The 14,854-nt window shown below is 40.6% G+C and overlaps 1 protein-coding gene across 1 annotated transcript; it reads right to left on the bottom strand.

Moving 5' to 3' along the window:
* Window positions 1–2,245: 2,245 nt before the first annotated feature.
* LOC127526634 (uncharacterized protein K02A2.6-like) lies at window positions 2,246–3,570 on the bottom strand. The gene has a single exon (XM_051922559.1). It carries the CDS (start codon window positions 3,568–3,570, stop codon window positions 2,683–2,685), a length of 888 nt encoding a protein of 295 aa, XP_051778519.1. The 3' UTR covers window positions 2,246–2,682.
* Window positions 3,571–14,854: the final 11,284 nt, after the last annotated feature.

Below are 14,854 nucleotides of genomic sequence, written 5' to 3'. Positions count from 1 at the left end.
CGCTTTGGCCACCATCCACAGTTGACCATAAATATAAAACTGATTAATCCCTTTAGACTGCTTTACATTCAGTTGAGTAGTAGTATACAGTTTTAATGTTTTATAGGCTGTTGATCGGCCCAGAGTCTTTATAAGAGCAAAGTGAAAATTAAATTATATGTGAGTCCATCTAAAATTAATATAAACGGATAAACTAATCTTGTAAATATGAGTGAATATTTAGACAAACATGGGTTTTTAGTATGTGTGTCTGTTAGCTGTATGTTCCCTAACATCTCGCCTTTTCCAAATTTGTTTTTTTTTTTAATTTCTCAAGCTGCTTCTGTGGTTTGGGGACACATTCCAAAGTGGGCCACTCCAGAACATTGCCTTTTGTGTTTATCAGATACTGTGATGTAGCTTTGTTTGAGTCACTTCCCTGTTGAAAGATGAATCCTCTCCCAAGTCCATGTAGTTTTATAGACAAATACCAGTTCTCTCCATCATTGGTGCATCCATTCTACCTATCTGTCTGACTTCTGAAAAACTGTAGTTGAGCTTTTCACAAGAATCTTTTTGATTTTCTCCCCAGATTTGTTAAAAGTTGTACCCAAGTGACTAGGTTCCTTTACCTGGCCTTCTCAACTAATGATCTGGTTGCCATTATAGTTTACATTTACTTACTTGGCTGACACCTTTATCCAAGGCAAATAAAAACATGTATGATACAATTGGTTACATTTCCTTTGGTTTTCCCATTGGAGCACAGGCAGGTCAAGTGACTCGCTTATGGTCACACATTGGCAGTAGCGGGAGTTGAACCCACACCCTTAGGGTTTGAGGTCCAAAGTCTTAACCACTATACCACATTGCCTGCCATTTTAATTTTGGTAAGCACTCTTTTCTGTGTTAATAATAATAATAATAATACATTTTATTTAAATAGCGCCTTTCCCATGCTCAAGGCACTTACAGAATATACATTTTTTATATTTGTATTTCTAGATGTGCACTATAGTATCCATTTCTTTATCCATTGATGGTCTTTACTTGACTTTGGGAGATTCAGTATCTCAGAAATCTTCTCATCCTTCCTCTTGATTTTTGAATAACCTAATGCCGAATTTGCTCTTAATCTTGTTTAGTTTTCATGATGTAGTTCTTTTAATAAATAGCAACCGTCAACTGTAGAACTTTCCACAAAGAGTTGTATTTAACCTTTACCATATGAAACTGTGAAGCTAACTGTGTGACATTTAAAGACAAACTGAGGGCTTTGTTGTGGCTGATGTTCCTGCCTCACATTTCCCAAACTGGGGGATCAAATCCCAACCTGGTCATTATCTACATGGAATTAGTAAATTCTCCATTTGTCTCTGAGGCTTTTTTCAGGTACTCCGGTTTCATTCTCAGTATGTACAGATTAGGTTAAATGTGACTATTTCAGTTTCTGTTAGAGTGCATATGCCCTGCAATGGTCTGCTGCCCCATACAATATTCTGACATCTCCCTGTGCTGCAATGGCAGGATTTGGCCCCTTGCAGTCATTTGAAATTAAATCAAATCAAATTTTGTCACATGCAGTTATACAAACAGTGCAAATTGTAATGAAATGCTTAAATACAGAAGTACAAGAAAAATATAAATATTATTATATAAAAAACATTAAAATGCCAGACTTGAATAATAGTGCTACCACTATCAATCTCAGGTTTGTAGGTGGAAGTAAGATGTGGTCAGATCTCCTCAGCTGAACTGCAGGTTTACATTTAAAGGCATTTGTCATGTATTTGTAATGCAGTACACTACCGTAGCCTTTCTTTTCCTTTGATAAGAATGGACAAGCAGACAGCGCGTGCCTTTTTCTTTTTGTCTTTATTGAACAACAACTAACAAAATGTGCAAGGCATTACCAATCAATATCACTAGGTGTCAACCCACAATCAGACATCAATAGCTGAACTGAAATGCACACTTATACTGATATATAACAATTCCTCCCTTCTAAAAATCAGAAGTAATTAAATTATTCCCCACTTTTTTTTTCTGAAGAAATCAAAACATTGACTTCTAACTATACATTTAATTTTCAATTAGTCTCTGTGGAGGCTTCCGTATGCGAATTGGGTAACATCTCTCTTCACAGGGTAATTTTTCTTGATTTGTTACAGCAGTGTTAGCCTCTGCAGAAGGTGATGGAGATAATGTACATGGGCTCTGTACTTGTGCTGCATGAAGAGATGGTAAGTGCTCTGGACAATTGATAGAAGCAACAGCAGGGGAGTCAACAGGCAGTGTGGGTATCTCTTCAGCTCTAACCAACCCTGATTTTCTCAACTGGTCGACATGACGTCGCCATATGACACCTTGAGTAACCTCTACCTAATAGGACAAGGGACCAGTTTGCTCTTTGACTAGTGCAGGAACCCATTTCTGGTCTCCTCTGTAGCTCCTGGCAAGAACTGATTGTCCAATGGCAAAGCTACATGTAACCTTGTCAGTTGCTTTATGGCCTTGTTTGATTTGTCTGTCTGGCACAGTCTGCTTAAGATCTGGTTGCAGCAGGTCTAATCTAGAGTGAAGAGGACGCCCCAAAAACAACATAGCTGGAGTCTGGTTAGTTGCAGCATGGATGGAATTCCGATATGCAAATAAGAAGTTGGCCAATTTTTGCTGAAGGGTCAGCTTCTCATTTGTCATAGCTCAAAGGGCTCGTTTCAAACTTTGCACAAACCTCTCTGCCAGGCCATTTGTGGCTGGATGCCATGGGGCAGGTGTGATGTGCCATATGCCACTTCTGCGAAGGAATACCTGGAAATCTGTTGCTGTGAACTGGGGTCCATTGTCACTCACTAGTTGTTGTGGAACTCCAGTTCTAGCAAATAAATCACTCAGTACTTCAATGGTGTGAGAAGTGGTGGAGCTCATAGTGAAAACCTCTGGCCATTTAGAGCATGCGTCAACTACCACCAGGAAGGTTGTCCCCATGAATGTTCCTGCAAAGTCGATATCCAGCCGGTGCCAAGGTAATGTAGGCCATTCCCATGGGTGAAGTGGTGCACGTTCTGGCTCATTCTGAACCATCTGGCTGCCACTACATTGCTGCGCTAATTTCTCGATGTCTTCATCAATGCCTGGCCACCACACAAAACTTCTGGCAAGTGCCTTCATTTTTACCACACCTAGATGGCCCTTGTGAAGCTCTTCTAATACTCTGTGTCTTAGTTTAGTGGATACAATGGTTCTTAACCCCCACATCACACATCCAGCATTTAAGGCAATTTCATCACGTCTCGAGTAATATGCAGCCAGCAAGGATTTGTGCTGGGCTGTCCAATCATTCAGTGTGGCAGCATACACCTGAGACAGGATCTTGTCATGTTTTGTTTCCGTTTTTACCATGTCTGCCGTGATGGGCAGACTTTCAATCTGGCTGATGGAGATCATATCTATTGTTTCCTCATCTCCAAACTCATCTTTTTCAGCCTCCAGTGGCAGTCGTGGCAACCCATCTGCATTTGTATGGCAGGCTGTACGTTTGTACTCGATCTTGTACCTGTGTCCACCTAAAAACAAAGCCCAGCACTGCATTCAGGCAGCAGCTGTGGCAGGAACTCCTTTCTGCGGGCTGAAAATTGAGGTTAGTGGTTGGTGGTCTATGACAAGGGTGAATTCCCTACCAAAAAGATACTGGTTGAACCTTTTTACACCCCACACTAGACTCAATGCCTCCCTATCTATTTGGGCATAATTCTTCCCAGCTGCAGACAATGAGCGTGATGCAAAAGCTATAGGCCTCTCACTGCCATCTTCCATAACACGAGACATCACTGCTCCGATGCCGTATGGAGAAGCATCACAAGCCAGCTTGATTGGAAGGGATGAATTAAAGTGGGTTAGGACTGTGTCAGATGTCACCAGTTTCTTTGCATCTTGAAATGAATGTTCACATTCTTTGGACCATTTCCACTGTTTGCCAACTTGTAATAGCTCATTGAGTGGATGTAGCACAGCTGCCAGGTTTGGAAGAAACTTATTATAATAATTCACAAACCCCAGGAAGGATCTTAGCTGTGAAACATTTTGTGGTTGCGGTGCCGTCAATACAGCCTGAATCTTGTCCTGGCATTTGTGCAACCCTTGGGCATCTATAGTGTGCCCGCAATACCTGACACTGGGCTTCAGGAACTTGCATTTGCCTCGCCTGGCTCTTAGTCCATACTCTTCTAACCTTTTCAGGACCTTTTTGAGGTTTTCTAAATGCTCTTCATCTGTTGCTCCAGTGACAATAATTTTGTCTAGATAGCACTGGACAACTGGCACTGACTGAAGGATCTGATCCATTGCTCTTTGCCAAATAGCTGGGGCAGAGGCTACCCCAAACACCAGCCTGTTGTAACGATAAAGACCCTTTATTGTATTAATGGCCAGGAGCACCTTAGAGTCTTCCTCTACTTCCATCTGGAGGTATGCATCTGCTAAATCTAACTTTGAAAAACGTTGCACACCTGACAAACTGGCAAAAATGTCCTTAATTCTCGGCAGAGGATACTGTTCAGCCTGCAGCACAGGATTAATGGAGACCTTAAAGTCCCCGCAGAGCCTGACTGTACCATTTCTCTTTACTATTGGGACAACTGGGGTTGCCCAAGGACTCCAGTCTACTTTAGAAAGTATGCCATCTGCCTCCAACCTATCCAATTCCTTTTCAACCAGGGGTCGGATGGCATAGGGTACTGGACGTGCCTTGTGGAACCGTGGGGTCGCACCGCTCTTAAGTACAATTTTAGCTCTAATGTGCTGAAGTGTCCCAGTGCCACTCTTAAATACAGGGGCGGAAGGCATTTCTTAGTATCAGCTCTAGATTCTTTTCTGTAGTCTGTTGCACAACAGGCAAAGCACGAAGGCTTTTAATCTCTCTCCAGTCAACTCCCAGCTTTCTTAACCACTCATGGCCCCATAATGGTGCACCTCCATTTTGTATTATGCGTAAATCAAGTACCTCTTTCCTTCCATTATACTCTACTGCCACATGCAGCACTCCAATAGGCATAACCTTTTCACCTGTGTATGTTCTGAGAAGAATAGAAGAGGGGTTCAGCTTTTCCTTCTTGAAAAACACCTTGTAATCTTTCAGTGACATAACTGAAACAGCTGAGCCTGTGTCCAATTCCATTTTTACCACCTGGCCATCTATCTTGGGGGTGAGCCAGATTGCCTGCTTGTCTTTTCCACTAAGGCTAAATAATTCCAGACTGGCTAATGCATCTTCACTATCAATGTCAGAGACTTCTGCAACATTATGCACATTTTTCTTTTCGCTGTGATGCATTTTGTGTTCCACACTACACTTTGCCTTTCCACTGCGACAAACTGTTTGAATATGGCCCGTTTTGTGGCACTGTCTGCACTCTTTATTTTTAAATCGGCACTGTGAGGGAAGATGGGACTTGCGTCCACAGCGATAGCAGAGCCTTTTGTGTATTTTGTTTATCTTGGCTGCTGCCATTTTATTCACGCTGCACGTATTCACTCCTCTTTGTAGTTCAAGTGCATCTTTAGCAGCAGTTTCCATTGAAACTGCCCTTTTAAATGTCAAATCTGCCTCAGTTAATAGCCTCTTCTGGATTCCCTCTTGAAGGATTCCACAAACCAAACGATCACGCAATGCATCGTTTAGCCCGTCACCAAACTGACAATATTCTGATAACTTTTTCAGTTCTGCCACATAAGCCGCAATTGTCTCTCCCTCGTTCTGATTACGCTTATGGAATCTGAAACGTTCCGCGATCAGTAATGGCTTTGGTGACAAATGATCCCGCATTACACGGACTAAATCGTTAAAACTTTTCTCAGCGGGTTTGTCTGGGGCAGTTAAACTACGGAGGAGGCCATAAGCTTTCCCTCCCATGGCACTCAGTAGCACAGGAATGTGTTTTTCAGCTGGAATGTCATTTGCAGCGAAATACTGTTGCAGCCTTTCAACATATATGTTCCAATCTTCCGTGGAACTATCAAAAACATCTATCTTCCCGATGTACGACATGTTTGCAACTGATTGTACTCACGTTGCACTATCGCGTCGGGTCCTTGCTTTTCTGCTTACTCGGTGCAGTTCTCACTGCAGTTATTCAGTGTCACAGTGCTCAAAATTAACTTCTTGATCTCGTCGCCACTGTCATGTATTTGTAATGCAGTACACTACCGTAGCCTTTCTTTTCCTTTGATAAGAATGGACAAGCAGACAGCGCGTGCCTTTTTCTTTTCGTCTTTATTGAACAACAACTAACAAAATGTGCAAGGAATTACCAATCAATATCACTAGGTGTCAACCCACAATCAGACATCAATAGCTGAACTGAAATGCACACTTATACTGATATATAACAGCATTGACATTCAAATTGAGCCAGTCCACCTTGTTGTGCCCACAGATCCTACATGCTACTTGAAGTTTGTTCATTCTGATGTTTCCCTGGTTAAGTTAACAGCATTCTAGGGTCAGAATGATTCATTCATTAGAATATTAGTAGAGAGTGAACCATTTCTATTCCTGAAATAATAAACATTAATCAGGATGATGTAACGGTGACATGGGTAAATTCACTCAGCATTTCAATGACTGGATAAAATATTTTAGTTTTAATTAATTATAATTACTGTTTCAGTCAGTTCCAATCCTCCTCTATCCTCTGTTTAATTATATCTGGTGAAAACTGACCAGCATTACAATAGTGTCTGAAATAAGAAGTTTAAGCTGGTTTTCCTCAATAAACAAATACAAAGTACCTGAACAACGTAAAAGTTCATCCAACTTATTTAAAAGTGAATGGACATTCAACATTTATTGAGACAGGCCAATTCTGAGTCTTTTCTACCCGAGTTGTTCCTGCAATAAGGTGCAACAGGCAGTGGTGATCACAGTGCTACCGGCTGAATACGGGAACACTTAATTCATCCCACTTTACATTCTCAGAGTCTCTTACAATCTCAGATGTTATACATGTGGGTTGCCATCAGAATTTTCTGGTCTTCTTTGCTCACCCTGTGATAACTTTCACGCTCCCAGCTCATCCATATGGCCGTTGAGATGGGCCAACTGCTCGGGTCTGTGTCTGCAATGACAGCAGCATATTATCGATTTAAAAATCCTATTAAAGTTGATAGTAACAAGCCAGAGGCCATAACTTAATGATAATAATATATAAGTAAATTGATTAATAATCATAAAAAAGAAGGCTTGTCTAAAAAAAGAAGAAAAAACAAAGATTGAACTCCTGTAAAAGGCAACCTCAAGCCTGGCACCCGGAAGTGTGTACTAAAATGATTGGATTTAAAAAATGAATAAAGACAACTGGCTTCACCAGATTTGTGTCATAGCAAAGCACATGACAAATTTATATTTTATATTTATAATTAATGGTATAGCCTAGACAAAATGCTGTTTTAACATTGATATATAATTTTAGTTCTGATTAAGAGCCCAACATCTGACATAAGCTGTAAAATATTATGTATGAAAACCCTAAGTGAGGGCAAAACCTGTTTATGACTGCATCTTGTAAATAGAAAAGTGCTAAGATTCTCTTCTTTCAATTGTATTGAATCTTTTTCGTTCAATAGCAATAGATGTTTGGGTTGGGTCTCCTGAAAAAAGTGCCGATGCATAACACAAGAAGTAAACACAGTTTTGCCGCCCCCTTTATGTACACCTATGACACAGTTGAGGTGAAGCGCTGTCTAATGAGGTCAGCTAGACCCAGCAAACAAAGGAGACAATGCCATGGACCTCAGAGGAGGGCAGTCCTGGTCTTAGACAACTAGAGTGGCTGACTGCTTCTTCTTCAAACAGTTTCTTAATTAGAAAAAAATATCTGGTTTATGGAACAATTTGCTAATTAATTTGGGATTCTGCTTCTTGTTCCTGTTTCCATGAGGCAGTGTCAGAAATTACATTTCTGTAAACAATGAAAAAATAGACTGGGAAAGGATGAGAACCCCTTAAACTCATGCAACATTTTTTTTCTATTTTCTTTTCAAGTTATGTTTATTATAAGTAGCTAGTTAGTGATAAGTACAGGTGAAAGTGATCCAGATAGTCACAATTTTTTATTTGTGATTTATGGTAAATTGTCTTCTAATTAATAAAAGGATTTTTTAACAAGGATGTGAATTAAAATACTTAAAATGTTTAGAAATGTTGAAACTCCTGTGCACTAAAAGTCCTAGCAACAGTAGGGGCCTTTCTGTATATCAAAGGCAGTAAGTTATATTATTATTTTTCATCCAGTAGACAGACAGGTAGAACGAGTCATCTGATTAAACAAGCATCTTTATATATAATCTTCATTTGGATCTTGATCTTTGTTTGTCTGCGAATTCACTGCCTTGTGTGGTGTTCCTACTGTGTTCAGTAGAGGGCAGTAGTGATGGAGGAGGAGAGGAAGTGAGGGGGAGAATCGTTGGATGAGGTTGGAGTGTGGTGATTAAAGAGGATTGAACTAAAGGAGACTACGTGCTGTTTGTACTGGCTGAATACACAACACCTTGGTTGTTACTTTTGTTTACAAACACTGTCGATAGCACTCTTTGTGTTTAGATCTGGCATCGACACCGTGCTTTGTGTTTAGATCTGCCGTCGACACCTGCTTCTTTGTCGAGACTGTGGTTTTTTGTGTTTCTATTGACCGTCGTTGGCAGCACTTCGTCCAAATCGAATGTTCACCCACTTCTTGGAGTCAGCAGTCAGAGTATATAAGTCGGGCACACTTCTGTGATTTTCCATCAGTCGGCATTTGTAGTTCAAGAAAGAAGCATTGCTTCTTCCTTACTCTTTGGATTGCCACAAAGCAACCTGCGAGATAGGAGAAAGGTTGAGAAGAGATCGTGACAGGAAACGACAGCGTCATGAAAACAGTACGGACTGTGAATGGAGAGAAGCAGAAATGCTCCTCCACCACCACATAATTACTATTCGGACAGTGATTCCGAGTAGGCCGTTCCTATCGAATCAATGTCCAAGGGTTTTGTTTTCTAATTTTGTTTCCCTTATAAAAAATCATAATGCTGTGCGACGAAGGGCCCAGTTCACGACTGGCAGCCGTGTTTAAACAGGGAGCCCTTCACAGACAACTTTAACACACGCAACGTAGTTGGGCGCACATGGCTAGTCCTATGTAATAAGATTGATATGAAATTAAAAACACCGATTGGCATATGATCCTTGCAGCCACTTAAAGCACACCCTGACTGAGGTGCTTAAGGGTGTCATGCATGTACATCTGAGGATCACCATCCAAGCACTTCCCAGGTATGTAATACCACCTTGAGCTGAGAGGGGGAACTGCCAGTAAAAGCCTTGTCACGTTCTTCCTTCACAGTCCGGAGACAATGCCCAGTGAGAGTAATTAACAGTCCTGCTGCTTTAAAATGGAAGCATCTTTTGACCAGGGAGATGATCTGAGAACAGAACTTCCTTATTCAGAGCCACTTTACTATGTGGCAGTGATTCTGTTATTTCATGCTTTTGTGCATTATCTGTGTTTAGAATTAATGCTAAAAATTATTCATTTTAAGAATTAAAAACAATTAGTACTAAACGGGGAGGGCCATGTTGGCACCCCAAACTGCTTTTTGACTTACCAACTCTTCTTTCCTCGGCCTCAAGGGGTGTTTTGGGTTCTTTTGCCTGTCAGTCTGAAGATACTGCAAACAAGTGAATGATAACTGTTTTGAGAGTTGTGCTGTGTAAAAGTTTGGGGTTGTGGGCAAACATTTCTGTTTTCAAAGAAAATGGAGCAGAAACAATTTACGCTATCAGTTGCACAATAAAACTCAGTTTAGGAGCAGCAGAGGACCACATTCAAGTCACACATTCCTGACAGAAAAAAAAACATTGTTAAAAAAAGAGACAAGCTTTGACAGCAGCCAGTAAAGGTGTGCCATGAATGTTACCTAATTATTAGATTATGCCTTCTTTTGGTTTGTGGTTTGCAATACTGTTTTAAAAGACTGCATGATAGATAAAGGACCTGAGAAACAGTTGATTATTTAGCAAAGGAAGACACTAAATGGAGTTAGACCATCTTCAGATATTGTGTGTTTTCAGAAGTTAGGAACAATAGGTGATAACTGCTATTCAGTATCTCCTTTGCCTTTGTCACTAGAGCGCAGTATAACACTTCTCTTTGGAAGACATTACCTTTCCTAACTAGTACAGTTCAGCTGCAGAAACTCCAGTTTTCATATCCCTGGTCCCCACACCCCATGGCACTTGGACTTTATCCTCAGTGGATGGCACTTGCTCCAGGAAGCACACAACATTGAAAATCGCTCGTTATCTCTCAGGCTTATCCAAATCTATGGGAACTTGAAATTTATGGATTCACACGGTATAAATGAAGGCCTATCACTTTCTGTGGTTGGCAGCAATGCCGTACAATTCATCAATTGTTGTACAGACAAGATTTTTAAATTTTGTACCTTCTGTTTAGTTTTACCCAAGTTTTTAAAGTTATTTTTAATTCAATGAATCAGCCAACATTTTTACACATCGGTGCATCCTTCACACTCTGCATTTAAAAGCCAAACAAGAATACAAAACAAAGCCATAAATGACAACATTTGAGATTATGGGAAATGTGACTGGGCAGTTAATTACAGATGGGATAGGTTTTAACTCCACACCTCTTTGTGATGGAACAATTACAGCATGGGAAAACAGATGGGTACACATGAATCATTATATAATAGAATATTGTCTTGACTGAATATACTGTACATATGGTGGCCCAGTGATTACAGCTGTTGCTCAATGGTTCTAGCTTTGATTTTCTTCCCTTCGTGTCTAGTGAGAGGACCACACAAACCCAGAACAAAGCAGGCCAAAGCAACAAAAATGAATATAAATTATAGTGCTGCTTTGTGATGCCCCACTGCCCATAGCCATGTGCATCAGCTTCATCTGGGAAATCAATCGTCACGTGTCGAGATGGACAAGGGTGAACGAGGAGAGAGGCTTTTCAATTAAAAAATGTAAAAGACGTTTATTAAAAAACAAAGAATTAAAGTGTTACAGTGCATTCCCAGCTTCAATAAATAATTATTCTTTTAAAGCAATTTGTGCTTTTAAAATAAAACAGTGTCCTCCGGTGCAAATAAATATTTATGTTAAATAAATAAATACTTTTAAAATCCTATTAAATATATTTCATTCTTATTCCCCTTCTCAGAACATCAGGTCTTCTTTTTCGCAGCCCATCACATCCCAGAGTTGCTAACTCCTTGGGGCTTTTCCATCACATGGATGCCACTACACTTTGGATCGTCCTGTTTCTGTATAGTTCCAATGGCCTCTGTCCTTTCACATCTGCTCTCTTTAGTCAGTCAACAGACTTGAACCCAGCCACATCCCAGAAACTTTACCCCAGCCACCTATCCTTCTCCTTTTTGCAGCTCAACAGAGCTTTCAATGCCTGTCCTGTCTTTTTAATCCGGAATTCCTCTCATTCCTCTTGTGGATTTCCTCTCTGCCTCCCACAGCTGATGCTCTGCAATTACTGCAGCACAACCCTAGTGATTGCTTTTGTGATCACACATGCTCACATGTACTTCATCATCCCTCACTCTCAACAGAGTATCATGATTAGGGCTGAACTTTAGGGTCTTACGGCCTCTTCTATATTAAATGCCATATTGTGTAGCCATCATTAGAGTCACATCCTGCATTTCTAGGGGCGTGGTCTCCGGAATCATGACTTCAGGTTCATTGGCACAATGGGATAAAAGATCACCATTTGCACCAAGCTTTATACGATCTGCAGATAAATCATTTAATCACAAAAAGAAACCCTCTCTTTGCTATTGTTATTTCGTGTCTTGCCTGGTTTTGAATTCTTGCCCAATTTTTTACTTTGATTTTTGCCTCTCATCTGGGTTTAGGTCGCTTGTTTTATAGTTTATTTGTTTTGTTTTGCCTTTTACCTTTTCTCCAAGTTCGACTCAAAAAATTTGCCAAGCCAGGACACACAGGGCTGTGTTCTGAGTGCTTTGCTGTACTCCTTCTACACATATGTCTGCATTGCTGCACATGACTTAAAATCATTGTTAAGTTTGCTGATGACAGGGCTATGGTAGACCTGATATCTAGCATAATAAGCAGGTCTACCTGGATTAAGTGGAGAGCCTGTCACACTGTTGTCAGGACAATGTTCCACTCCTGAGTTTAGAGAGCAATGAGTCTTTTGTGGACTATGGGAGAAAACAACAGAGGTACTATCTCTGTATTAACAACACTGAAGTAGAGAGAGTGGGCAGTTTCAGATACCTCAGAGTTTACATCACTGAGCACCTGACCTGGTCCAAACAAATCAGTACCTTGGTGAAGAAAGCATGGCAACGTATTTACCACTTCAGACATCATAGGGATTTCATGATGCCCTCCCAGATACTAAAGAACGTCTATACATTCACCACTGAAAGTATCCTGACAAGAAGTATTGCTGCCTGGTTTGGAAAACAGCTCACAGCAGGAATGCAAAGCTGTGCTTAGAGCAGTACAGTCAGCTGAACACATCACTGGGTGTGCATCACCTAACTTTGAGGACATCTACACCAAGTGATGTTGGACTAGGTTCCAAGAAAATTATCACCATCCCAACAGCAGCCTCTTCTCTGTGCTGCAGTCAGTCATTGCCTAAAGTCCAATTCAGAGAGTCTGAAGAAGGATTTTTCCATAGTCCATCTATATATTGAATAAAGAAAGTGTCTAGAAATACATGATGCCCTATTGTTAATTCCATCCATCCATCCATCCATTATCTAACCCACTATATCCTTACTACAGGGTCATAGGGGTCTGCTGGAGCCAATCCCAGCCAACACAGGGCGCAAGGGAGGAAACAAACCCGCCCACCGCAGGGCATTATTAACTCTCTTATGTTAATTTATTAAGTTATTCATTTAGTTATTATTTATTAATTATCACATATTTAATAGTTCTATTAATGATTTTTGAATATTTATAAAGTCATGCATTATTGTAATTTTCCTTTATACTATCTTGAAGGCACAGTCATTAGAGTTGAGCAAATTAACATTTCACTACATATTGTACCATATATATAATTTGTATGTAACAAAAGGCAAAAGACTGCCCAATTATCCCCCATCCAGAAATGTTGCTTAAGCAGCACAATACTCTTACATTCACCTAACAAACTGTTTCCTCTCTTTATCTCTCTGCAGTCTCTGACTGCATTATCTCCCTGCCAACTGAGCACTTAAGTAAGCTCCCCTTCTATCCCCAATTTTAAAGGCCCTCATCCTGAGATTACTTTCAGGGTCAGGAACTGTCTTTAAATGCCCACCTTCTTCTTATGGCCCCATGTATTCCGGTATCCCTTAATCCAGTTAACAATTATAGATCTGGGCACACTTGACAGCTCACAGTCTGTCTTATTTCTATACTATGTAGCAGGGCCCCACCCATTCCATCCTCTGCCTCCACATGACAGCAAAGGGAAGTCTCCCTGTCTGCCAGTCCCCTATTATGATAAAAACACTCTAAACACTTTCCTACTCTTACCTTCTCTTTTGAAGTATAAATCTTCTCAGGACTGACACTGTCAAATATGTGCCCATGCCCTTAGCAACCACTTGCCAGGTGTACAAACTGTAACACTTGGTACTCTGGTTTCCTGCCACATCCCCAAAGCAAGTAGGTTAGGTTGATTGGCAGCACTAAATTTAATGTTACATGAGTGTAAGTGAGTGTGGGCCTGTACGTGAATATGTCTTACAATTAAATCATCCAACGTGGATTCTGTCTTGTCTTTGACAATGTTGGTGTAGACTTCAGCCTCCATCAGCCTTTATTTGAAAAACTGGATTCAAATAGGATACATGATTAACGGTAATCAGGCAGAGAAAACAAAGTGAAATTTGGCACGACCGTCCATCCATTTTCCAACCCTTGGATCCAGCTCAGGACTGTTAGGATCCAGTGTGTAGCCCAGCAGACCTTGGCACATGATAGAACCAACTATGGATAGGATGCCAGTTCACTACAGGGCACACTCATAATGCATAACACCACACCAACTCATATTGAGACAACCTGGAGTCAACAATTGAACCTAACCATCTCACACCTGTAACATTTTTGGGATGTGGGAGGAAATCTGGAACACGTGGAAAAAAACAATGTGGAGAACATGGAAATTTTGCACAGACAGTTGGAAGAAGCACTAATCAGTCTGCCACCCTAACATGTGTAAAAATAGAAAATAGTGAACAAAGTGACATGATAGCACATCAGTGAAGGCATAGATATGAGAAGTGTTGAATGGGAAATGACACTGCTGTTCTAAACACAATGAATGTTGGGACTGGATCTGAATAAGTGATCCCATTCACAAAAAGAGAAAGACATATGCTGTTACATCATGGAATCACACCACAGTCCATCCCCAGTCACACATTTTGCACTGTGGTAATTGGCAGTGGTCAGACATCTGGATTAAAAAGCCTTCTGAAGCAGCTCCCTTTCTATGCCTGTGAGCAATAGAAGAACTCACATTTTCATGTGCACAGGGACTACCTGTAAATAGTGCAAGCGGAGTGCTTCTTGTTGACGTCAGCTGAGCTGAGCTCTCATTTAACCACTACAGATGCTAAGAGGAGATATCATCAAGGTGAGGATGTCACACTGACAGACGTTTAGTAGATGTCTGAAAGAATGAGAACCTCAGCTTGCTGGGGTTATTGGCAACATAAGCCAATTAAGTCTTTACTTTCTACTTATTCGTTTTTTTGTTGTCCTAATCATAATATTCCTCCTGGGATTAATTTTGTTAGCCAGTTCAAAAATACAACT

Source organism: Erpetoichthys calabaricus, chromosome 2, assembly GCF_900747795.2.
Source record: "Erpetoichthys calabaricus chromosome 2, fErpCal1.3, whole genome shotgun sequence".
NCBI classification, from domain to species: domain Eukaryota; kingdom Metazoa; phylum Chordata; class Cladistia; order Polypteriformes; family Polypteridae; genus Erpetoichthys; species Erpetoichthys calabaricus.
Note: the sequence above shows the minus strand (reverse complement) of the source record. Positions and strands in the feature narration are given on the sequence as shown.